The sequence below is a fragment of the Piliocolobus tephrosceles genome, chromosome 5 (genome assembly GCF_002776525.5).
Source record: "Piliocolobus tephrosceles isolate RC106 chromosome 5, ASM277652v3, whole genome shotgun sequence".
Taxonomy (NCBI): Eukaryota; Metazoa; Chordata; class Mammalia; order Primates; family Cercopithecidae; genus Piliocolobus; species Piliocolobus tephrosceles.
In genome coordinates this window covers 133,330,845-133,349,371 of record NC_045438.1, presented here as the reverse complement: position 1 = coordinate 133,349,371, position 18,527 = coordinate 133,330,845, and the positions used below count along the sequence as shown (strand labels likewise).

Sequence of the window (18,527 nt, the reverse complement as noted above, 5' to 3'; positions counted from 1 at the left end):
ATTTTGTTCCCAGTATCCCCAGTCCCTAGGTGTTCAGTAAACATTTCCTGAATGATGGATGTATGTGGCAGCAGAAGCTGGGATGGGAAATACAAGCTGGCCCCCAAAGCAAGGTTTAGGAGGCACTGTGGGACTCTTCTCCCTTATTTCCTACCCCTTGCAGTGATCCCACCCTTGGCTGGAAGCCTGCCTCCTCCAGCGGACTTCCTTAAACTGAACCCTAGGAAGTGGAGCCACACCTGGCCCCCTATAAACGACCCAGAGCAAGGCTACTGCTTGGTCTTTGGGAGGAAGTTCAGAAGAAAGTCTTTGGCCATATTGACGGTGTTAGGTTTTACTGTGACCTCATTCTCACGGATGTTTGTATATCAAATACTATTTCTGGAGAGGACTGAAACCCAAATGATGGCAGTTTTTGGCCTGTGGAAGAGATGAAGCTAAGTGGGGTGGTAAATTGTGGTCAAATTCTATGGTGAAGTCCATAACAAGCAACATGCCGTCAGCTTAAATACAGCGCGGGTCCTCCAGTACAACAGGACCCCTGACGTTCACTCCATTCCACTACTTTAGGGAGTGATGAAGAAAGGGAGAGGGTTGGGGTCGGCAACGGCGGATCCGCCCCTCCATCAGCCCGGTCCCCCCCCGCCCCGCCCCGCCCCCCCCCGCCCCGCCCCGCCCCGCCCCGCCCCGCCCCGCTCCAGGCTCCCGGGCCCGACCCCGCCCACAAACTAACCCTTTGTTTTGGTCACGCCCCGGGCCTTGGCCCCGCCCTCCTACTCCGGCTGGGGTCGTGCCCGGCCCCACCCCTTGCGACCTTGCCTCGCGCCCGCCTCAAGTTCAGGCTCCGCCCTCGGCCGCGCCTCCTTCCTTCCCTTTCAGACAGCGCGCGTTCTGCTGCAACTCTGCGCGGCCGGGCTTCTCCGGTTTCCCAACGCCGAGGAGAGCTTGTGACGGGCGCTGGAGCTGGCCCGCCGCCGCCGCGTCAGGGACGGCGCTGGAGTTCCCCGTTCCCCTCAGCCTCTGAGCTGAGGCTCCACACCAGAGTAGGGGGCGGCGCGGCACCCGTGTCCCGGCATGGCGGCCCCGGACGCGGGGCTCCCTGGGGCTGAGGGCGCGGAGCCGGCGCCCTGGGCGCAGCTGGAGGCCCCCGTCCGCCTCCTGCTGCAGGCGCTGCAGGCGGGGCCCGAGGGGGCGCGGCGTGGCCTGGGGGTGCTTCGGGCGCTGGGCAGGCGCGGCTGGGAGCCCTTCGACTGGGGCCGCCTGCTCGAGGCCCTGTGCCGGGAGGAGCCGGTAGTGCTGGGGCCTGACGGCCGTCTGGAACTGTAAGTCCTCGCCCGCGGCCCCTCAGCAGGTGCGGGAGGCGGGGGCTGTCGGGAGACCCACGCACAGAGAGGTGAAATTAGCCCCTTCAGCGACGGCCTGCCGCGTACCCTATGAGCAGGGGCACCCTTCACTGAACACCTGCCGTGTGCGGGACACCCAGGATCCGGGAACTCGAGGCACACGCCTTCTGTTGGCCGTAAAGTATAGTGATGATAAGTGGAGGCAAATCCCTTTTGATTGATAAGTGGAGGCAAATCCCTTTTGATCGCATACTTCCATCTAAACAATTGGACACATACGTCCAGTATAAGTATACTTATGTATAAAGTGTATTATGTATAAAGTATATATACATACACTTTATACATAAGTGTATGTATACTTATGTATAAAGTGTAACACGTGTGTTAAAATACGTACATTTTAAAGTACAAAAATAGATATTTAAAACGTGATGGTGGAATACATACCCGCTATCCTGGTGGCCGTATACTCTCTGCTTTTCAAAGCATAACGTTCACTGTAAGGCAAGATTGCTTTCCCTAAGAATGGTAACTGTGAATCCATATATTAGTGTTCTTGATAATTTCTGGCTCTTGGATGATATTGAACTTTGTTTTTTAACCTCTCTGTGACTAAGAATTCCCACTAGGAGCAGAGGTGTCGGCCCTGCCATTTTATTTGGTTGTGTTTCTGTTATTGATATTATCTCCAATTTTTTGGCAGGCATTCTATTAAGCTATGTGCTCATTTGTGAGGACAACTTTTGTTTGGAAAAAAAAAGATAGTACAGTATCCACAAATGCACTTAACTAGCAAAGTTAACTAAAACACACAAAAAATGAAAAATGAGTGGGTGAGGCGCCATGTTCAGCTCCTAGTGGGGCCAGCCTTCCACTCTTCTTGGATACCCCTCCCCCATAATTTATGCTAGAAACCATCCAGATGCTAAATATTTCTAATGCTTAATTTTTTATGTTTTAGATAAACAGGGGAAAATGAGAGGTCCAATATTTTCTTCCTACCCTCCACTTTGAATTTCTTTCAGGAGATGGGTCAGGAGAACTTGTTTGAATCCCCAAATTGGAAGCTATAGAAATGTTTGCCCAGCTATCTGGCTTATTCTGGATAGAGTAAGGGGAGGGCAGAGGCCTTAACCTGGGGCCCCTGGATAGAAGAGTATTTCAGTACAATTGATTTCCTTTATAATCATAGATATTTTATCAAGTGCATTTAACACTCATTCTGATCACAGGTCTCTGGCACTAAAAAAGGTTAAAGTCTCCTGGAGTAGGGTCTTCTCTACCTCTCTACCCCCAGATATCCTCCCTGCCACAAATTAACCATCTTTTAAACTTAGTTTTTTTTGTTTTGTTTCGTTTTTTCTTTTTGACGGAATCTTGCTCTGTTGCCCAGGCTCAAGTGCAGTGGTGCGATCTTGGCTCACTGCAACCTCCACCTCCAGAAGAAGCAATTCTTCTGCCCCAGCCTCCTGAGTAGCTGGGACTACAGGCGCGTGCCACCATGCCCGGCTAATTTTTGTATTTTTAGCAGAGATGGAGTTTCACCATATTGGCTGGACTGGTCTGGAACTCCTGATCCACCCACCTTGGCCTCCCACAGCGCTGGGATTACAGGCATGAGCCACTGCTCCTGGACCATCTTTTAAAGTTTGACTCTAGTTTTTCTCTCTCACATAGTGTCTATATTCCACAAAGAAATAATTGTCTTTTTTTTTTTTTTCTGCCTCACAACCCAAGTGCCTCTTGACAAATGGCCCTGCAAAATTATGCATAGGGAGGAGTAAAGACATGATGGGTAGTGGGCTAAATGCTGCCGTGACTTGCCACACCAAGCCTCAGGTCACATAGGATCTGGGTTTGTGCCTCGGCAGAATTACGGATGGTTACATTGCATCATGGGCCTTTGGAGCTTGGGGGAATAGTGTTAAATCTATTTTAAGAAAAGTTGGGTGCTTGCAGGAGAGCACTGGTTCTGCTTAAACCCCTGGGGCTCCAAAACAAAAGATCCTCATCCCCCTGTCTTCCCCTTTGACTCTGTGAATACTGTTTGGAATCTGTAAAGTGATTCCTTCTGTTTCAAGTTTCATCTCTGGGAAGCCTTCTGTGTCCACAGCAGCTCTTGCCGATCTCAGCACACTTATTCTCAGAAAGTTAATTCATTCAATAAATGCACAACAAGTGCCTGCTCTGGGCTGGCGCTGTGCTGAGTCCTAGGACACAGAGAAAGGAAACACTACCTTCACCTTTTAGGAACTCACAGTTTGGTGAAAGGAACACAAGAGCTGGACAGATGAGTGACCCGGAGAGTTCCAGGGGATTGCTGAGGGCAGCCATAGGGCTGCATGACCAAGCACTGCACAGCATCCTGGAGTATTATTTTTCCCTAAAATTTGGGAAAGAACTTTTTTCTTCTTTTTGTGTAAAACAAGCATGAATCTATTACAGAGTAGGTTCCAGTATGAATTTTGAGCTGAAACAGATGACAGAGGCCAAAGAATACGGCCTGTCATATGATACTCAATGAACACTTGTTGAACAGTTCTCGTGTTGTCTCTCTCCATCCACTGACTTTTTTTTTTTTTTTTTTTTCCTTTTTTTGAGATAGTGTCTCACACTGTTGCCCAGGCTGGAGTGCAGTGGCATGATCTTGGCTCACTGCAACCTCTGCCTCCTGGCTTCAAGCCATTCTCCTGCCTCAGTCTTCCTAGTAGCTGGAACTACAGGCACATGTCACCACGCTCAGCTAATTTTTGTACTTTTTTTAGTGGAGATGGAGTTTCACCATGTTGGCCAAGCAGATCTCAAACTCTTAACCTAAAGTGATGTGCCCACTTCAGCCTCCCAAAATGCTGTGATTATAGGTGTGAGTCACCACACTTGGCCAATATCCACTGACTCTTACAGATACTGCCTGCCAGCCCCCATCTGTCCACTGCCATTGAGCCCCCAGCTCTGCCCAGTCTGCCCTGTGCTCCCTTCAGCCAGACACTTTAACTGCTTGCTCTCCCTCTGCTACCCAGGAAACCACTGTTGCTGCGATTGCCCCAGATATGCCAGAGGAACCTGATGTCCCTGCTGATGGCCGTTCGGCCATCACTGCCGGAAAGTGGGCTCCTCTCTGTGCTGCAGATTGCCCAGCAGGACCTAGCCCCTGACCCCGATGCCTGGCTCCGTGCCCTGGGGGAATTGCTGCGAAGGGATCTAGGGGTGGCGACCTCCATGGAGGGAGCTTCTCCACTGTCTAAAAAATGCCAGAGACAGCTCCAAAGTCTGTGTAGGGGGCTGGGCCCAGGGGGCAGGAGGTTGAAATCTCCCCAGTCTCCAGACCCTGAAGAAGAGGACAACAGGGACTCCCAGCAGCCTGGGAAACGCAGAAAGGAGTCAGAGGAAGAGGCTGCCAGTCCTGAGGGGAAGAGGGTCCCCAAAAGGTTCCGGTGTTGGGAAGAGGAAGAAGATCATGAGGAGGAGAGACCTGAACATAAGTCACTGGAATCCCTGGCAGATGGAGGAGATGCATCTCCTATTAAGGACCAGCCTGTCATGGGAGCTAAGACTGGCCAGGATGGTTCGAGTCTGGAGGATGCTAAAGGTCTAGCTGAGAGTTTGGAGTTGCCCAAAGCTATCCAGGTACTTTGGTAGGGAGACTGGGTTTAGAGTGATATTTCACCAGTGGTGGCTTTATCTGTGGGGAAGGCTGGTTGCGACACTTTTTCCCAAAGGAGTTGACTGTAGTTCTTGGAGGAAAAAGGAGGAAGGTAGGGTTTAGGGAATGTAGCCTCCACTCCACAGACTTTTTTTTTTCTTTTTTTGTTTGAGATGGAGTTTTGCTCTTGTTGCCCAGGCTGGAGTGCAATGGCACAATCTCAGCTCACCGCAACCTCTGCCTCCCAGATTCAAGCGATTCTCCTGCCTCAGCCTCCCAAGTAGCTGGGATTATAGGCATGTGCCACCAGGCCCAGCTAATTTTGTATTTTTAGCAGAGACGGGGTTTCTCCATGTCAGTCAGGCTGGTCTTGAACTCCCGACCTCAGGTGATCTGCCCGCCTTGGTCTCCCAAAGTGTTGGGATTACAGGTGTGAGCCACTGTGCCCAGCCACTCCACAGACTCTTAAAGAGGGGTAGGGAAGGGAGTTACTGGAGGTGGGAAACGTGTCCTAATGATCTATAACGTGGGTTAAAGGGTGCCAGGCAAGGGAGAGGCTCTGGAGCCACCCCTGTTACCCCATAATATGTGGGTGGGAAGAATCATGACAGCATCCAGCCTGCCCCTGCTTCCTTGTCCGAGGCCTGGGTCTACCCCCATTTGGGTTGGAAGCAGAAAACAATTCTAGACAGCTGGTTTTCTTTTTTTTTTTTTCTTTTTTTTTTGAGATGGAGTCTCACTCTGTCGCCCAGGCTGGAGTGCAGTGGCATGATCTCGGCTCACTGCAACCTCCACCTTCTGGGTTCACACCATTTTTCTGCCTCAGCCTCCTGAGTAGCTGGGACTACAGGTGCCTGCCACCACGCCTGGCTAATGTTTTGTATTTTTAGTAGAGATGGGGTTTCACTGTGTTAGCCAGGATGGCCTCAATCTCCTGACCGTGATCCGCCTGCCTCGGCCTCCCAAAGTGCTGGGATTACAGGCGTGAGCCACTGTACCTGGTGACAGCTGGGTTTCATTTGGACCTTGTCTAGTTTGGGTTCTTAGGCACTTTTCAAGATAGAGACTTCATGTTCTTGACTTTTTTTTCCCTCAAGACAGGGCCTCTCTTTCCCCAGGCTGGAGTGAAGCTGGGATTACAGGCATGCACTATCATGCCTGGCTAATTTTTTATTTTTATTTTTGTAGAGATGGGGTCACAACTAGTTGTGCAGGCTAGCCTTGAACTCCTGGGCTCAAGCAATTCTCCCGCTTCAGCCTCCCAAAGTGCTGGTGTGAACCACCGTGCCTGGCCTCTTGACTTTCTTGAATCATCTTTGCCGGCTAGCTCCCACTGACTTGGGGAGCCGGAAGCAGGCTTGGGGTCATGCTGCTGGGGGAGGGATGTGGCAGTGACTGGGCTCTCCTCCACAGGACCAGCTTCCCAGGCTGCAGCAGCTGCTGAAGACCTTGGAGGAGGTGACTGGCCCCACCCTGTTCCCCATAGCCTTTCTTCCACCTTCTACCCAGATCCTAGCTATGCCCAGGGAAGGCCCAGTGCAGTGATATACAAGCTGGCTGGGGGAGGGGGACTGGAGTAAAGGTCTGAGGACAGTCTCTGAAGGAGCTTTTCTTGAACCAAGTGTAGACTTACCATCTAACACCAGGTAACTTCCTCTTCTCTGGTAGCGCCTTCCAGGATCTCAGCCACTCCTTCTGCCAACTGAAGGGGCGGCTTCAGTGACTTGTCACCAAGGGCTCTGCCAGTCTTAACATGAGATTTGATTTGTCTCCGCAGGGGTTAGAGGGATTGGAGGATGCTCCCCCAGTTGAGCTACAGCTTCTTCACGAATGTAGCCCCAGCCAGGTGAGTCCAGATAGACTGCCTGGCTCTGAGGTTACATTCTCTCTCCTTTATCTTTTTCTATTTAAGTTTATGTTTTCCTACCTCACGTGGGAAATGTGGGAGGGGATTTTGTTGTTTTCTTTCTCAGTGATAGGGATCACCCTCTGTAGTTTCTTTTAGCCCCTGGTTCCTTCCCCTAGGGCAGCTCTCCCAGACTTTCTTTGCTCTAGAGTATCTTTGCCCTGCTCCATCTGTGGCCCAGTTGCTTGAGACAGCCTAGCATGTCCTGGTGTCCTTTCTCCCCCGTGCCCCACTCTGTCAGCAGATGGACTTGCTGTGTACCCAGCTGCAGCTCCCCCAGCTCTCAGACCTCGGTCTTCTGCAGCTCTGCACCTGGCTGCTGGCCCTTTCACCTGATCTCAGCCTCAGCAATGCTACTGTGCTGACCAGAAGCCTCTTTCTTGGACGGGTAGGTATATTGGGAGGTACTCAGAGTGCCAAGGACAATGGGGAAGAGCATCTGGGCCCTCAGAAGGGTGGTACTTGAGAGAGAGGATTCCCAGCCTTGTAGACATCTGGGCTGTTTGGGCAGCCTGGGGCAAGGAAGGGATCCCTGCTTAACTGGCAGGGCATGGACCCCCAGGCCATCTACCCACATGGCATCTAACTTCTTTTTTTTTTTTTTTTTTTTTGAGACAGAGTCTCACTCTGTTGCCTAGGCTGGAGTGCAGTGGCGCGATCTCCTGCCTCAGCCTCCTGAGTAGCTGGGATTACAGGTGCCCTCCACCATGCCTGGCTAATTTTTGTATTTTTATTTATTTATTTATTTAGAGATAGAGTCTTGCTCTGTCACTCACGCTGGAGTACAGTGGCGCAATCTCGGCTCACTGCGACCTCTGCCTCTGTGGTTCAAGTGATTCTCCTGCCTCAGCCTCCTGAGTAGCTGGGACTACAGGTATCCACCACCATACCTGGCTAATTTTTGTATTTTTAGTAGAGACTGGGTTTCGCCATGTTGCCCAGGCTGGTCTCGAACTCCTGGCCTCAAGCAATCCAGCTGCTTCAGCCTCCCAAAGTGCTGGGATTACAGGCGTAAGCCACCATGCCCAGCCAGCATCTAACTTCTCTCTGGGCACCAGAACCTTTCTAGAAGCTGATCAAGGGACTTTCAGGGATTTGGAAACTGAGCAAGAGAGGTATATATCTTTTCCAACGGGTGGGTCCATGTGAGTTCTAAGTAAAAGAACTTTTTCTTTTTTTTCCTTTGTAACATGTATCACCATCTGAAATGTGTGTTTGATAAATGCTGTTGAAATGAAAAGAATTAATTTTTTCCTCCCTGTTGGCTATAGATCCTCTCCTTGACTTCCTCAGCCTCCCGCCTGCTTACAACCGCCGTGACCTCCTTCTGTGCCAAATATACCTACCCTGTCTGCAGAGCCCTCCTTGACCCTGTGCTCCAGGCCCAAGGCACAGGTAATTCTGGAACCAGGCCCAGGAGCTCTGCCCTCAGTGTTCTCAGCACCCTTCACCCCAGAGTGGCCCTGGCAGGAGTTGGGTATTCAGTGATTAAAGATGCCTGCTGCTTCCCTGACAATGCCCCTATAACAGGCTGGGCATTCTGTTACCGCCTCCCCACTTTCCACCGTCTTCTACCATTTCCGCCCAGACTTCCCCTTCTGCTTTCCTCTACCCAGGTCCTGCTCAAACAGAGTTACTATGTTGCCTTGTGAAGGCAGAGTCCCTGGAGCCAGATGCACAGGTTCTAATGCTGGGGTGAGTGTGCAGGCCTCCATGCTGTCCCCACCGCCACCTGTTCCCCCAGGCTACAGTGACATCACATGTGTTGGGCCCTGCAGGGAAGGCTCACCTCTAGGAAGCCTCATGTATGTCATCTCACTCCATCATCTTCCTCCTCTATGAGTCCTCTTTGCCTTTTGTTCTCAGGATGCACTCTCTACTCCTAGTTATTTTTTAGGGGACCCTTGTGTCTCACTACCAAATACTTTGTTGTCAGCTCCTGGGGCTTTTGGGGTGTGACCTTCCTGGCAGTTTTATGAGCTCTGCAATAGCGTCTGCTGGGGCTGGTGCCAGCATCAAGAGGTCTCTGACTACCCTTTTTTTTTGCGGAGGGGACAGGGGACAGAGTCTTGCCCTGTCGCCCAGACTGGAGTGCAGTGGCGTGGTCTCTGCTCACTGCAACCTCCGCCTCCCGGGTTCATGCAATTCTCCTGCCTCAGCCTCCTGAGTAACTGGGATTACAGGCGCCTGCCACCACACCTGGCTCATTTTTTGTATTTTTAGTAGAGACGGGATTTCACCATGTTGGCCAGGCTGGTCTCGAACTCCTGACCTCAGGTGATCCACCTGCCTGGGCCTCCCAAAGTGCCACTGTGCCCCACCCCTGACTACCCCTTTGTTGACTGGAGATCTTGGCTGTCCTCAGGGCCTTGCCATGCTGTGGGAGTTGCAGCAGCAGATAGATACTCAGGCTTGGGTGAGAGGCCAGGCATTTCTCACTAGGACCCCTGCTTTGCAGACAGATCTTGGAGCTGCCCTGGAAGGAGGAAATTTTCTTGGTGTTGCAGTCACTCCTAGAGCGGCAGGTGAGCAGGCTGTCCTGGGGAAGAGTGGACAAAGAAGTGCTGCAGTCCTTGGAAGGACATGGGGTTCTTGGGTTTCTGAGTCCTTCAGTGGATGCAGGGTCAAGTAGGACAGCTGCCCTACAGCAGCTGCCTGAGACAGTGGGAGAGACCTGGGGCATGCAAAGCTGGTAGCAGAGAGCTGAGCACATGGTCACTTCAGCTCCACCTCTTACTAGCTGGGGGGCCTTGGGGTGGGATTTTTGATGTGTGTGTGTAAATTTTATTTTATTTTTGAATAGGTAATAGATTCGTATGTTCACAATTTTTTTTTTTTTTTTTGAGATAGAGTCTGGCTTTGTCACCCAGGTCAAAGTGCAGTGACACAGTCTTGGCTAACTGCAACCTCTTGTCTACTGGGTTCAAGCAATTCTTACGGCTCAACCACCCAAATAACTGGGATTACAGGCGTGCGCCACCATGCCAGCAAATTTTTGTGTTTTTAGTAGAGACAGGGTTTCACCATGACTTGAGGCCAGAACTTCTGGGCTCAAGTGATCTGCCCTCCTTGGCCTCCCAAAGTGCTGAGATTATAAGCATGAGCCACCATGCCCAGCCCATATGTTGACAATTTTAAAAGCTCAAAAGGATACTGTGAAAAATATTCCCCTTCTCTTCTCCAACCATCCAGAGTCCCCCAGTTTCAGGGGAACCCCCCCTCCCAGAGATACCATCTATATGTGGAAACATGTTTACACTTACTATCCATCCTACTTTTTATAGAAATTGCAACACACCAAACTCAGTGCCCTGTACCTTGCTTTTTTTACTTCACAGTATATTTTGGTGATTTTTTTTCATATCAGTACCTAAAATTCTGCCTCATTTGTTTATATCTTAGATAACTGACCTAACTTCTTTATGCCTGTAGTTTCCTCATCTACAAAAGGAGAGATATAATATTAATAGCACCCACCACATAAGATTGGAGTGAAGTTTAAATGAGATAATTGGTATAAAGTACTCAGAATGGTACCTGATGCACAGTGTTTATTAAATTATTATTATTATTATTTGAGACGAAGTCTCACTATATCACCTAGGCTGGAGTGCAGTGGCGCGATCTCGGCTCACTGCAACCTCCGCCTCCTGGGTTCAAGTGATTCCCCAGCCTCAGCCCCCTGATTAGCTGGGATTACAGGCACGCACCACCATGCCCAGCTAATTTTTGTATTTTTAGTAGAGATGGGATTTCACCATGTTGGCCAGGTTGGTCTCGAAGTCCTGATCTCAGGCGATCCGCCCTCCTCAGTCTCCCAAAGTGCTGGGATTACAGGTGTGAACCACCACACCAAGCCTAAATTATTATTATGAAGAGCCAGGAGATTAAGGTGGCAGTGTCTCTTGGGCCCTGACTTGTTTATATCTTTAACCACTGAACCAGACGAGGGATCCTTGGCTTCCCCTTGGTCCTAATCTGAGCCTTTGCAATGGTAGCCACCATTTTTGAGACGTGCGTGTCTTATGTGCATTATCTCATTTAATCCTTTTCACGGTCTTCCATTAGATATTCTGAGCCTCATTTTACAGATGTGGAAATGGAGGTTTAGGTTGGTTAAGTAACCTGCCCAGGGTCACCCAGCTAGGAAGTGGTGGAGTTAGGAATTGAATCCAGGAGTGGCCGAATGAAGAGCCCAAGCCCTTCTTGTGATTACTGCTCCATCTCCCAATGTGTGCAGGTGGAGATGACCCCTGAGAAGTTCAGTGTCTTAATGGAGAAGCTCTGTAAAAAGGGACTGGCAGCCACCACCTCCATGGCCTATGCCAAGCTCATGCTAACGGTGATGACCAAGTACCAGGCTAACGTGAGTACTGATAGGGCCATGGGGCTGGTCCTGCTGGCAGGGCTGCCCTGGGCCTGCCACAAGGGTGTATGAATATGTATGTCAGGGATAAAACCCTGAGTGCTGGGGTTGATGTAGACCCTCCCAGAAAGATGGAAGTATGAACATGCTTCTGTTGCACAATTTCAGTAAGCTCCTGAATCCTCTGGAGATCCGAACAGAAGGACCTCCAATGTGAGGCATCAGGAGTCATTCAAGGGCCTTCAACCTGGGATTAACTTGGTCAGATCTGTACTATTAAGAAGCATCTGGCTTCTGTGAGGAGTGGGATTGGAGGGTGAAGATCTAGGGCCTGAGACCTGTCAGGAGGTTGTAGCAACAGGGCAGAAAGAGAAAGTGTGGCCCAAAAGGAAGGCAGGTGTCACACAGTAGAGTGTCTGCGAACCTCAGTTTTCTCATCTGTAAAACGGGAGGGTTTTGAGGAATATATATGGCAATGCATATACATGATGTGTATGTATGTTTGTATATGGATTGATGCATATAAAGTGCTGCCACATAGTAAACATACAATACTATTGTAATATACAACATAGTAAACATACAACTATTACTAATGTGGCTGGCTTAGTAAGTTGTGCAGCTAGTATTTGGCTCCAGGTCCACCTGGTTAACCATGGTGAAATAATGAGATTAGATTGCTCAGGAGTCTCCTCCTCCTTCCATCGTCCTGGCTTCCTCTCTCCTTCCTCAATAGAGACCCTGGGGTAGTGGGGAGAGAGGAGGGATCAGCTGCTGGAGTCCTGACATGATTTTTCCTTCTCCGCAGATCACTGAGACCCAGAGGCTGGGCCTGGCTATGGCCCTAGAACCTAACACTACCTTCCTGAGGAAGTCCCTGCAGGCCGCCTTGAAACATTTGGGCCCCTGACCATCCACCAAGGGACCATCACCAGCTTCCTGAAGGGCATTTCTGTCTTCACCACCTTCTGTCTTGAGCCCTAGCCTGAGGATAAAGGCTGAGCCTGGCCATCCCAGATTCCAACTGCCTCCCTGTTCCAGGATGCACAGGGGCATACTGGCTTCCCAGACAACAGGGAGGTTCCTGGGCTAAGGAAGCTCAGCTATATTTTTTCATTTCTTTTGTTTTTGAGAGAAGGTATTGCTCTGTCATCCAGGCTGGAGTGCAGTGGTGCGATCGATCATGGCTCACTGCAACCTCTGCCTCCCAGGCTTGATCCTCCCATGTAAGCCTCCCAAGTAGCTGGGACTAAATGCACATGACACTGTGCCCTAGCTAATTTTTTTTATTTTGTAGATAATAAGCTGGTCAGGGCTGGTCTTGAACTCCTGAGCTCAAGTGATCTGCCCTGCCTTGGCCTCCCAAAGTGTTGAGATTCACAGGTGTGAGCCACCACACCAGGCCAGAGCTATATTTTCAAAGGCTGCTGGCCCCAGGCACACTCCTCATCAATTCTCAGGCTGCAGGGAGAGAAACTTTCCGACAGGGCTCAGTAGGGTCAAGCCGACCCAGAGTGGACATGGGATGCTCCAGGAGGTCTAGGGTACTGGTGTGCTCAGATGAAGCTCTTGTGCTCGTGTATGTTATGACCATCTGTGTTTTTGTTTCTGACTTGAATTTATCAATGGTATTGAATAAAAAGCAAGTTAAATAATGTCTTTTTCTTTTTTTTTTTTTGAGGCAGAGTCTGACTCTGTCACCAGACTAGAGTGCAGTGGCGTGACCTCGGCTCACTGCAACCTCCACCTCCCCAGTTCAAGCGATTCTCCTGCCTTGGCCTCCTGAGTAGCTGGGGTTACAAGCTCCTGCCACCATACCCTGCTCATTTTTGTATTTTTAGTAGAGACGGGGTTTCACCACATTGGCCAGGCTGGTCTCAAACTCTTTACTTCAGGTGATCCGCCTGCCTCCCAAAGTGCTGGGATTACAGGCGTAAGCCAGCACGCCTGGCCAATGTCTTATTAGAAGCAGTACCTTCCTTCCCGTGAATTCTGGGTATTGAACCCATCCCCACCCCCTCCACCTCCCTGCTCAATGACAAGGAACATCTTTTTCCTGGTGAGGGGAAGGGTGTAGGGTATCTTATTCACTTTCTGAGGGCCAAATAATGTGTAATACCACCCACCCCATCCTACAGGAGCTGCTCCCACCAGGCAAGGGGATAGGTGGGAATGGACATCTTAAAGGTGGGAGTGACTCAGTCTGGAGTTAGGGAAGGGTTTTGGGCAGATGAACCCTAGGAGAGATCTGAAGGGCTCTTTGGGTTACAGTGGGCTAAGAGGATGAGACCCATTGGACAGAGGAAAGAGCAGAGAAGACACCTTAATGGGTGTGCAGTGCTGTGTGCCTGTTTTACATCTTTGTATTCCTGTAGCACCTGGTTAGACGCCTTATTCATAGTAGTCACACTTAAAACGTAGATGTTATCAAATTATCAAGTGAAAGTTCACTTTAGGACTTTCCCAGCTCTTCCCCCCTGCAGGCGCTGAGAGTCAGGAACAGAACTTTCCGGAGGCTTCCCCTACCACGAGTCCAGGTTAGAGCAAGGTGCTGAGGGAGGGGGGTGGGGCCGAGGAACAAGGCTTGCTTTTGAGAACATAAGCTGGTGCGGAGGGCGCGAAGGGAAAGGGGTTTGAGGGACAAGCATGCCGGAATCCACGCTGAACATCACTGGGCTGTACCAGTACGTGTGACTACCGAAGCTCGAGCCCCGAACCCCGCTGCTTCCCTAGGGGCCCAGCAACAGCGGGCGCGAATCGGCACATTACCGGGGGCCGCGGGGAGCTCAAGGCTGCGACAACTCCGTGGGTTCCCGCGCCGGCCTAGCGGCCCAGCGACGCCCCCAGCGGCCGGAGAACGCAGCGCTTCCCGGGGTTGGCCCACCCAACCTCTCTGTGGGTAGGACCGAGGAACAAGGCATTCTCGCGAGATCAGGGCCACTATTAGAGCGCATGCGCAAACCGTACTAGTCTCTTTTCCGGTTAGCGCGGTGTGAGAAGCCATGAGGTAAGTGGTCCTGAAAGCCGTATCTGCATTCATCCGCGCCTCCAGGTGCCCCGCCAAGGATGCGGCTTCTGCAGGCTGAACTGCGGGCCCTTGCGCCACCTTCGCCGCGGGGCATTTCTCAAGGCGGGTCGGCCTGCGGGTCGCCCTTCCTACCAGGTCCGATCACTGAGAGGCTCCCTCTTCCACCGGGTTTTGGGTCTGGGTCTGGGTCCGGGCTCCCGTCGCTCTACTTGGTGTCCGGAATCTACTGGGGAGTCCGCCGTGGGCCGCCCGCCCGTCTCGAAGCTTGGAGCCTCGGAGGCTTCCGAGCAGTCCGAGCGTGTGGACTCTGCGGCCCTGAGCGCGCTGTTGCTTCTCTCACGCAGCAGCAAAGTCTCTCGCGACACCCTGTACGAGGCGGTGCGGGAAGTCCTGCACGGGAACCAGCGCAAGCGCCGCAAGTGAGTGCCGACCCTGGGGCAGGGCGCGGGTGGTGACGGCCGGCGTGTGCTTAATCCCCCTCCTCTCTCGAAGGTTCCTGGAGACAGTGGAGTTGCAGATCAGCTTGAAGAACTATGACCCTCAGAAGGACAAGCGCTTCTCGGGCACCGTCAGGTTGGCACCGTTCTGACCCCACCCAGCCCTCAGTGCCCCCGTGCCTGCCCCTCCCCTGCAGGCTCCCGCTGAGCCGGAGGCGGGCACGTCGGTACTGATGTGTTAGGGTAGTTCAGACCCCCTGCTCCGGGCAGGCGTGGCTGGACGGACCCCCACCCTGGGTCTTAAAACATGAGGGGAGGCGTGGGGAGGCCTTGGCCGAGCCCGCCGGCCAGTCTGAGAAGCCAGGCTGGCTGCTGGTGAATGTGAACGCTCCGGGTAAGGCTCGGTGGCTGCTGCGGTCCCACACCCTTCACCGGCCCTCGGGACCCAGGGCTAGGCATAACCTCTTGGTGCTGTGCCCCAAAACGCAGGCTTAAGTCCACTCCCCGCCCCAAGTTCTCTGTGTGTGTCCTGGGGGACCAGCAGCACTGTGACGAGGCCAAGGCCGTGGATATCCCCCACATGGACATCGAGGCGCTGAAAAAACTCAACAAGAATAAAAAACTGGTCAAGAAATTGGGTGAGTCCGGCCGCTGTGGTTTTGCATGTGAGTTGTGGGGTGGAGGCGGTAGAAAGGCTTTTCTGCCATTTCGATTTTTAAATGATGAGGGGGCTAGACTAGCAAATGCGGCGGTGGTTGCCTAGCTGGCCTGAGTGCTGTTTTAGCTTTGGGGTGGTTTGATGTTTGTATTTGCTATGAGGATTCCAGTTGATGAGGGAGGCCAGGTATTGTAAGTTGACCAGCCAGGTGCTGGTGAGGTATGATTTGGAAATCTTACCCTGCGTTGCTTAGGCAGTGGCATTAGACTGCTTTTAAGGTAGGAAGCAGACATTCCCAGTTGTCACGTGTCCAGGGTCCACCGCTAAGAAATAAGCACAATTCGAGCCCAGGCAGTCTTTTTTTTAGTTATTTTTTGAGACGGGCTGGAGTGCAGTGGTGCAATCTCAGGTTACTGCAATCTCCGCCTCCCAGGTTCACGACATTCTCCTGCCTCAGCCTCCCGAGTAGCTGGGACTACAGGCGCCCGCCACCACGCCCAGCTAATTTTTTTTTTTTTTGTAGTTTTAGTAGAGACAGGGTTTCATTGTGTTAGCCAGGATGGTCTCAATCTCCTGACCTCGTGATCCGCCCAAAGTGCTGGGATTACAGGCGTGAGCCACCGTGCCCGGCCTGAGCCCTGGCAGTCTTGACCGGAGCATCCGTTGTACAGCGGTTATGCCATGGATCATGGGTCAGCCTGATTTTCTGAGAGCATGTTTCGGGACCAGTGAAGGTCCAGAGGACTTTCTGGAAACCTTTTAGGTGGGGGAAAAGACTGAGGAGGGGGTAGAGAGGGTGCTGCTTGGATGTCACATGGTTGATTCAAGTGTGTTTCTGGCCTGCCACATTTGAGGTGTGCCTTGGTGACCAGGTCCTAAGCAATGCCAATGGCTTCCTGTCTTTACCAGCCAAGAAGTATGATGCGTTTTTGGCCTCAGAGTCTCTGATCAAGCAGATTCCACGAATCCTCGGCCCAGGCCTAAATAAGGCAGGAAAGTTCCCTTCCCTGCTCACACACAACGAAAACATGGTGGCCAAAGTGGATGAGGTGAAGTCCACAATCAAGTTCCAAATGAAGAAGGTGAGGGGGTCTGGTGGGTTGCTATGGGTGAAGGTGTTGGCAGGGTCTAAATCTTACCCAAGTCTCTAAATAGGTCAGTAAGGGCACCCACCAGGATTGAAACTTTTGGAGTAACCCTGGTCTTCCTTGGCCTGGGTCCAAGTACCTGCTCACCAGGCCACTGGGGGAGGAAGGACAGGCCATTTGCCATTCCTCCACCAACCTGACTTGATCCTCTCTTCTGTCCTCCCAGGTGTTATGTCTGGCTGTAGCTGTTGGTCATGTGAAGATGACAGATGATGAGCTTGTGTATAACATTCACCTGGCTGTCAACTTCTTGGTGTCATTGCTCAAGAAAAACTGGCAGAATGTCCGGGCCTTATATATCAAGAGCACCATGGGCAAGCCCCAGCGCCTATATTAAGGCACATTTGAATAAATTCTATTACCAGTCCCCTCTGTCTGCCTGTGATTGAGGGTAGGGGGTGGTTTGTCAGCTGACAAGTGAGGGCCTTGGCACTGCCATGGCTAGTTGTGTAGTTTGTCACCTTGATGATGGATAGTTGGGTACTATAGGGAAGAGGATGTTTTTCTGCCATCAAAATTAGGCAGTCTTGGGTATGTGATGGGGTGCTAATGGCATTGAAGCTTTTTGACAGGATTGGTCCATGTAAATTTAAAGATTTTAGTCAGCATTTCTGTCTTAAGGCCCCACATGGAGTATCCTATGCTTTGGGTCAGTAATGAGTAAATGTTAAGGAAAACAAGGCGCACAGCAAACCAGTACAAAAGTGTAATTAATTAACGGACCTTGGTTTTGTTTTGTTTTGTTTTGTTTGAGACGAGTCTGTAGCCCAGGCTGGAATGCAGTGGTGCGATCTCACTGCAGTCTCTGGGTCCCAGTTCAAGCAATTCTGCCTCAGCCTCCCTAATAGCTGGGATTACAGGCACACGCCACCACGCCCAGCTAATTTTTGTATTTTTAGTAGAGATGGGGTTTCACCATGTTGGTCAGCCTGCTCTCCTGGCCTCATGATCTGCCTGCCTTGGGCCTCCTAAAGTGCTAGGATTACAGGTATGAGCCACTGTCCCCAGCCAGATCCTGTTCATTTTTCTAGGGGAACCAACAGTATTCCAGGTCCTTGCCCCAGGCAGGCTAAGCCCCCTCCTTTTCTGAGGCATTTCCCTTGGCAGTTCTTGCCTCTAGCACCCAGTACTGGAAAGGTGGCTTTTGGGAGATACCTGCTTTAAGCTTAGACTAAAATCAGCTTCGTTTGACTTTGTTTCTAAACAGGGGGTCCATTTCATCCCTCCTTTTTTTTTTTGGGGGGGAGACAGTCTCGCTTTGTCACCCAGGCTGGAGTGCAGTGGCACCATCTCAGCTCACTGCAAGCTCTACTTCCTGAGTTCACACCATTCTCCTTCCTGTCTCAGCCTCCCAAGTAGCTGAAACTACAGGCACATGCCACCACACCTGGCTAATTTTGTGTATTTTTTTAGTAGGGACGGGGTTTTACTGTGTTAGCCAGGATGGTCTTGATCTCCTGACCTCATGATCTGCCTGCCTCGGCCTCCCAAAGTGTTAGGATTACAGGCATGAGCCACCGTGCCTAGCCTTATCCCCATTTTCCTTTTGTCACCCAGACTAGAGTGCAGTTGCGTGATCGCTGCTCACTGCAACCTCTGCCTCCTGGATTCTCTTGCCTCAACCTCCCAAGTAGCTGGATTACAGGCACATACCACCATGGCCAACTAAACTTTTTGTATTTTAGTAGAGAGGGTTTCACCATGTTGGCCAGGCTGGCCTTGAACTCCTGACCTCAAGTGATCCACACAACTCGGCCTCCCAAAGTGCTGGGAGTACAGGCATAAGCTACCATGACTAGCTGAGAAGGATTATTATTGTTTTGAGACAGTCTTGCTCTGTTGCCCAGGCTGGAGTGCAGTGGCACAATCTCAGCTCACTGCTGGCTCTGCCTCCCGGGTTCATGCCATTCTCCTGCCTCAGCCTCCTGAGTAGCTGGGACTACAGGCACCTGCCACTATGCCTGGCTAATTTTTTTTTTTTTTTTTTTTTTTTTT

General features: G+C 51.3%; 2 protein-coding genes across 4 annotated transcripts; both read left to right on the top strand.

The window, feature by feature from the left end:
• The first annotated feature begins 865 nt into the window (after positions 1-865).
• Positions 866-12,918, top strand: FANCE (FA complementation group E). Of its 3 annotated transcripts, none has more exons than XM_023212616.2 (10): positions 866-1,322; positions 4,367-4,973; positions 6,403-6,447; positions 6,767-6,835; positions 7,140-7,283; positions 8,167-8,290; positions 8,512-8,590; positions 9,354-9,420; positions 11,136-11,261; positions 12,070-12,918. In XM_023212616.2, the coding sequence occupies exons 1-10, from the start codon at positions 1,075-1,077 to the stop codon at positions 12,169-12,171; spliced, it is 1,611 nt and encodes a 536-aa protein (XP_023068384.2). In that variant the 5' UTR covers positions 866-1,074; the 3' UTR covers positions 12,172-12,918. The 3 variants fall into 3 exon arrangements, with proteins under 3 accessions (XP_023068384.2, XP_023068382.2, XP_023068385.2); XM_023212614.2 differs by having other exon boundaries at positions 7,137-7,283; positions 12,070-12,916; XM_023212617.2 differs by lacking the exon at positions 12,070-12,918 and having other exon boundaries at positions 7,137-7,283; positions 9,358-9,420.
• Positions 12,919-14,184: 1,266 nt separating this feature from the next.
• Positions 14,185-16,899, top strand: RPL10A (ribosomal protein L10a). The gene is made up of 6 exons (XM_023212618.1): positions 14,185-14,268; positions 14,634-14,708; positions 14,782-14,862; positions 15,216-15,364; positions 16,294-16,466; positions 16,699-16,899. The coding sequence occupies exons 1-6, from the start codon at positions 14,264-14,266 to the stop codon at positions 16,867-16,869; spliced, it is 654 nt and encodes a 217-aa protein (XP_023068386.1). The 5' UTR covers positions 14,185-14,263; the 3' UTR covers positions 16,870-16,899.
• The last annotated feature ends 1,628 nt before the right edge of the window (positions 16,900-18,527 follow it).

Excerpts from the sequence above, each read along its gene's own strand:
- FANCE (XM_023212614.2), top strand. The coding sequence starts at position 1,075 with ATGGCGGCCCCGGACGCGGGGCTCCCTGGGGCTGAGGGCGCGGAGCCG. Across the intron at positions 7,284-8,166 it reads GAAGCCTCTTTCTTGGACGG|ATCCTCTCCTTGACTTCCTC; the intron begins GTAGGTATATTG and ends TGTTGGCTATAG. Across the intron at positions 9,421-11,135 it reads AGTCACTCCTAGAGCGGCAG|GTGGAGATGACCCCTGAGAA; the intron begins GTGAGCAGGCTG and ends CAATGTGTGCAG.
- RPL10A (XM_023212618.1), top strand. Across the intron at positions 15,365-16,293 it reads AAAACTGGTCAAGAAATTGG|CCAAGAAGTATGATGCGTTT; the intron begins GTGAGTCCGGCC and ends TGTCTTTACCAG. Across the intron at positions 16,467-16,698 it reads TCAAGTTCCAAATGAAGAAG|GTGTTATGTCTGGCTGTAGC; the intron begins GTGAGGGGGTCT and ends CTGTCCTCCCAG.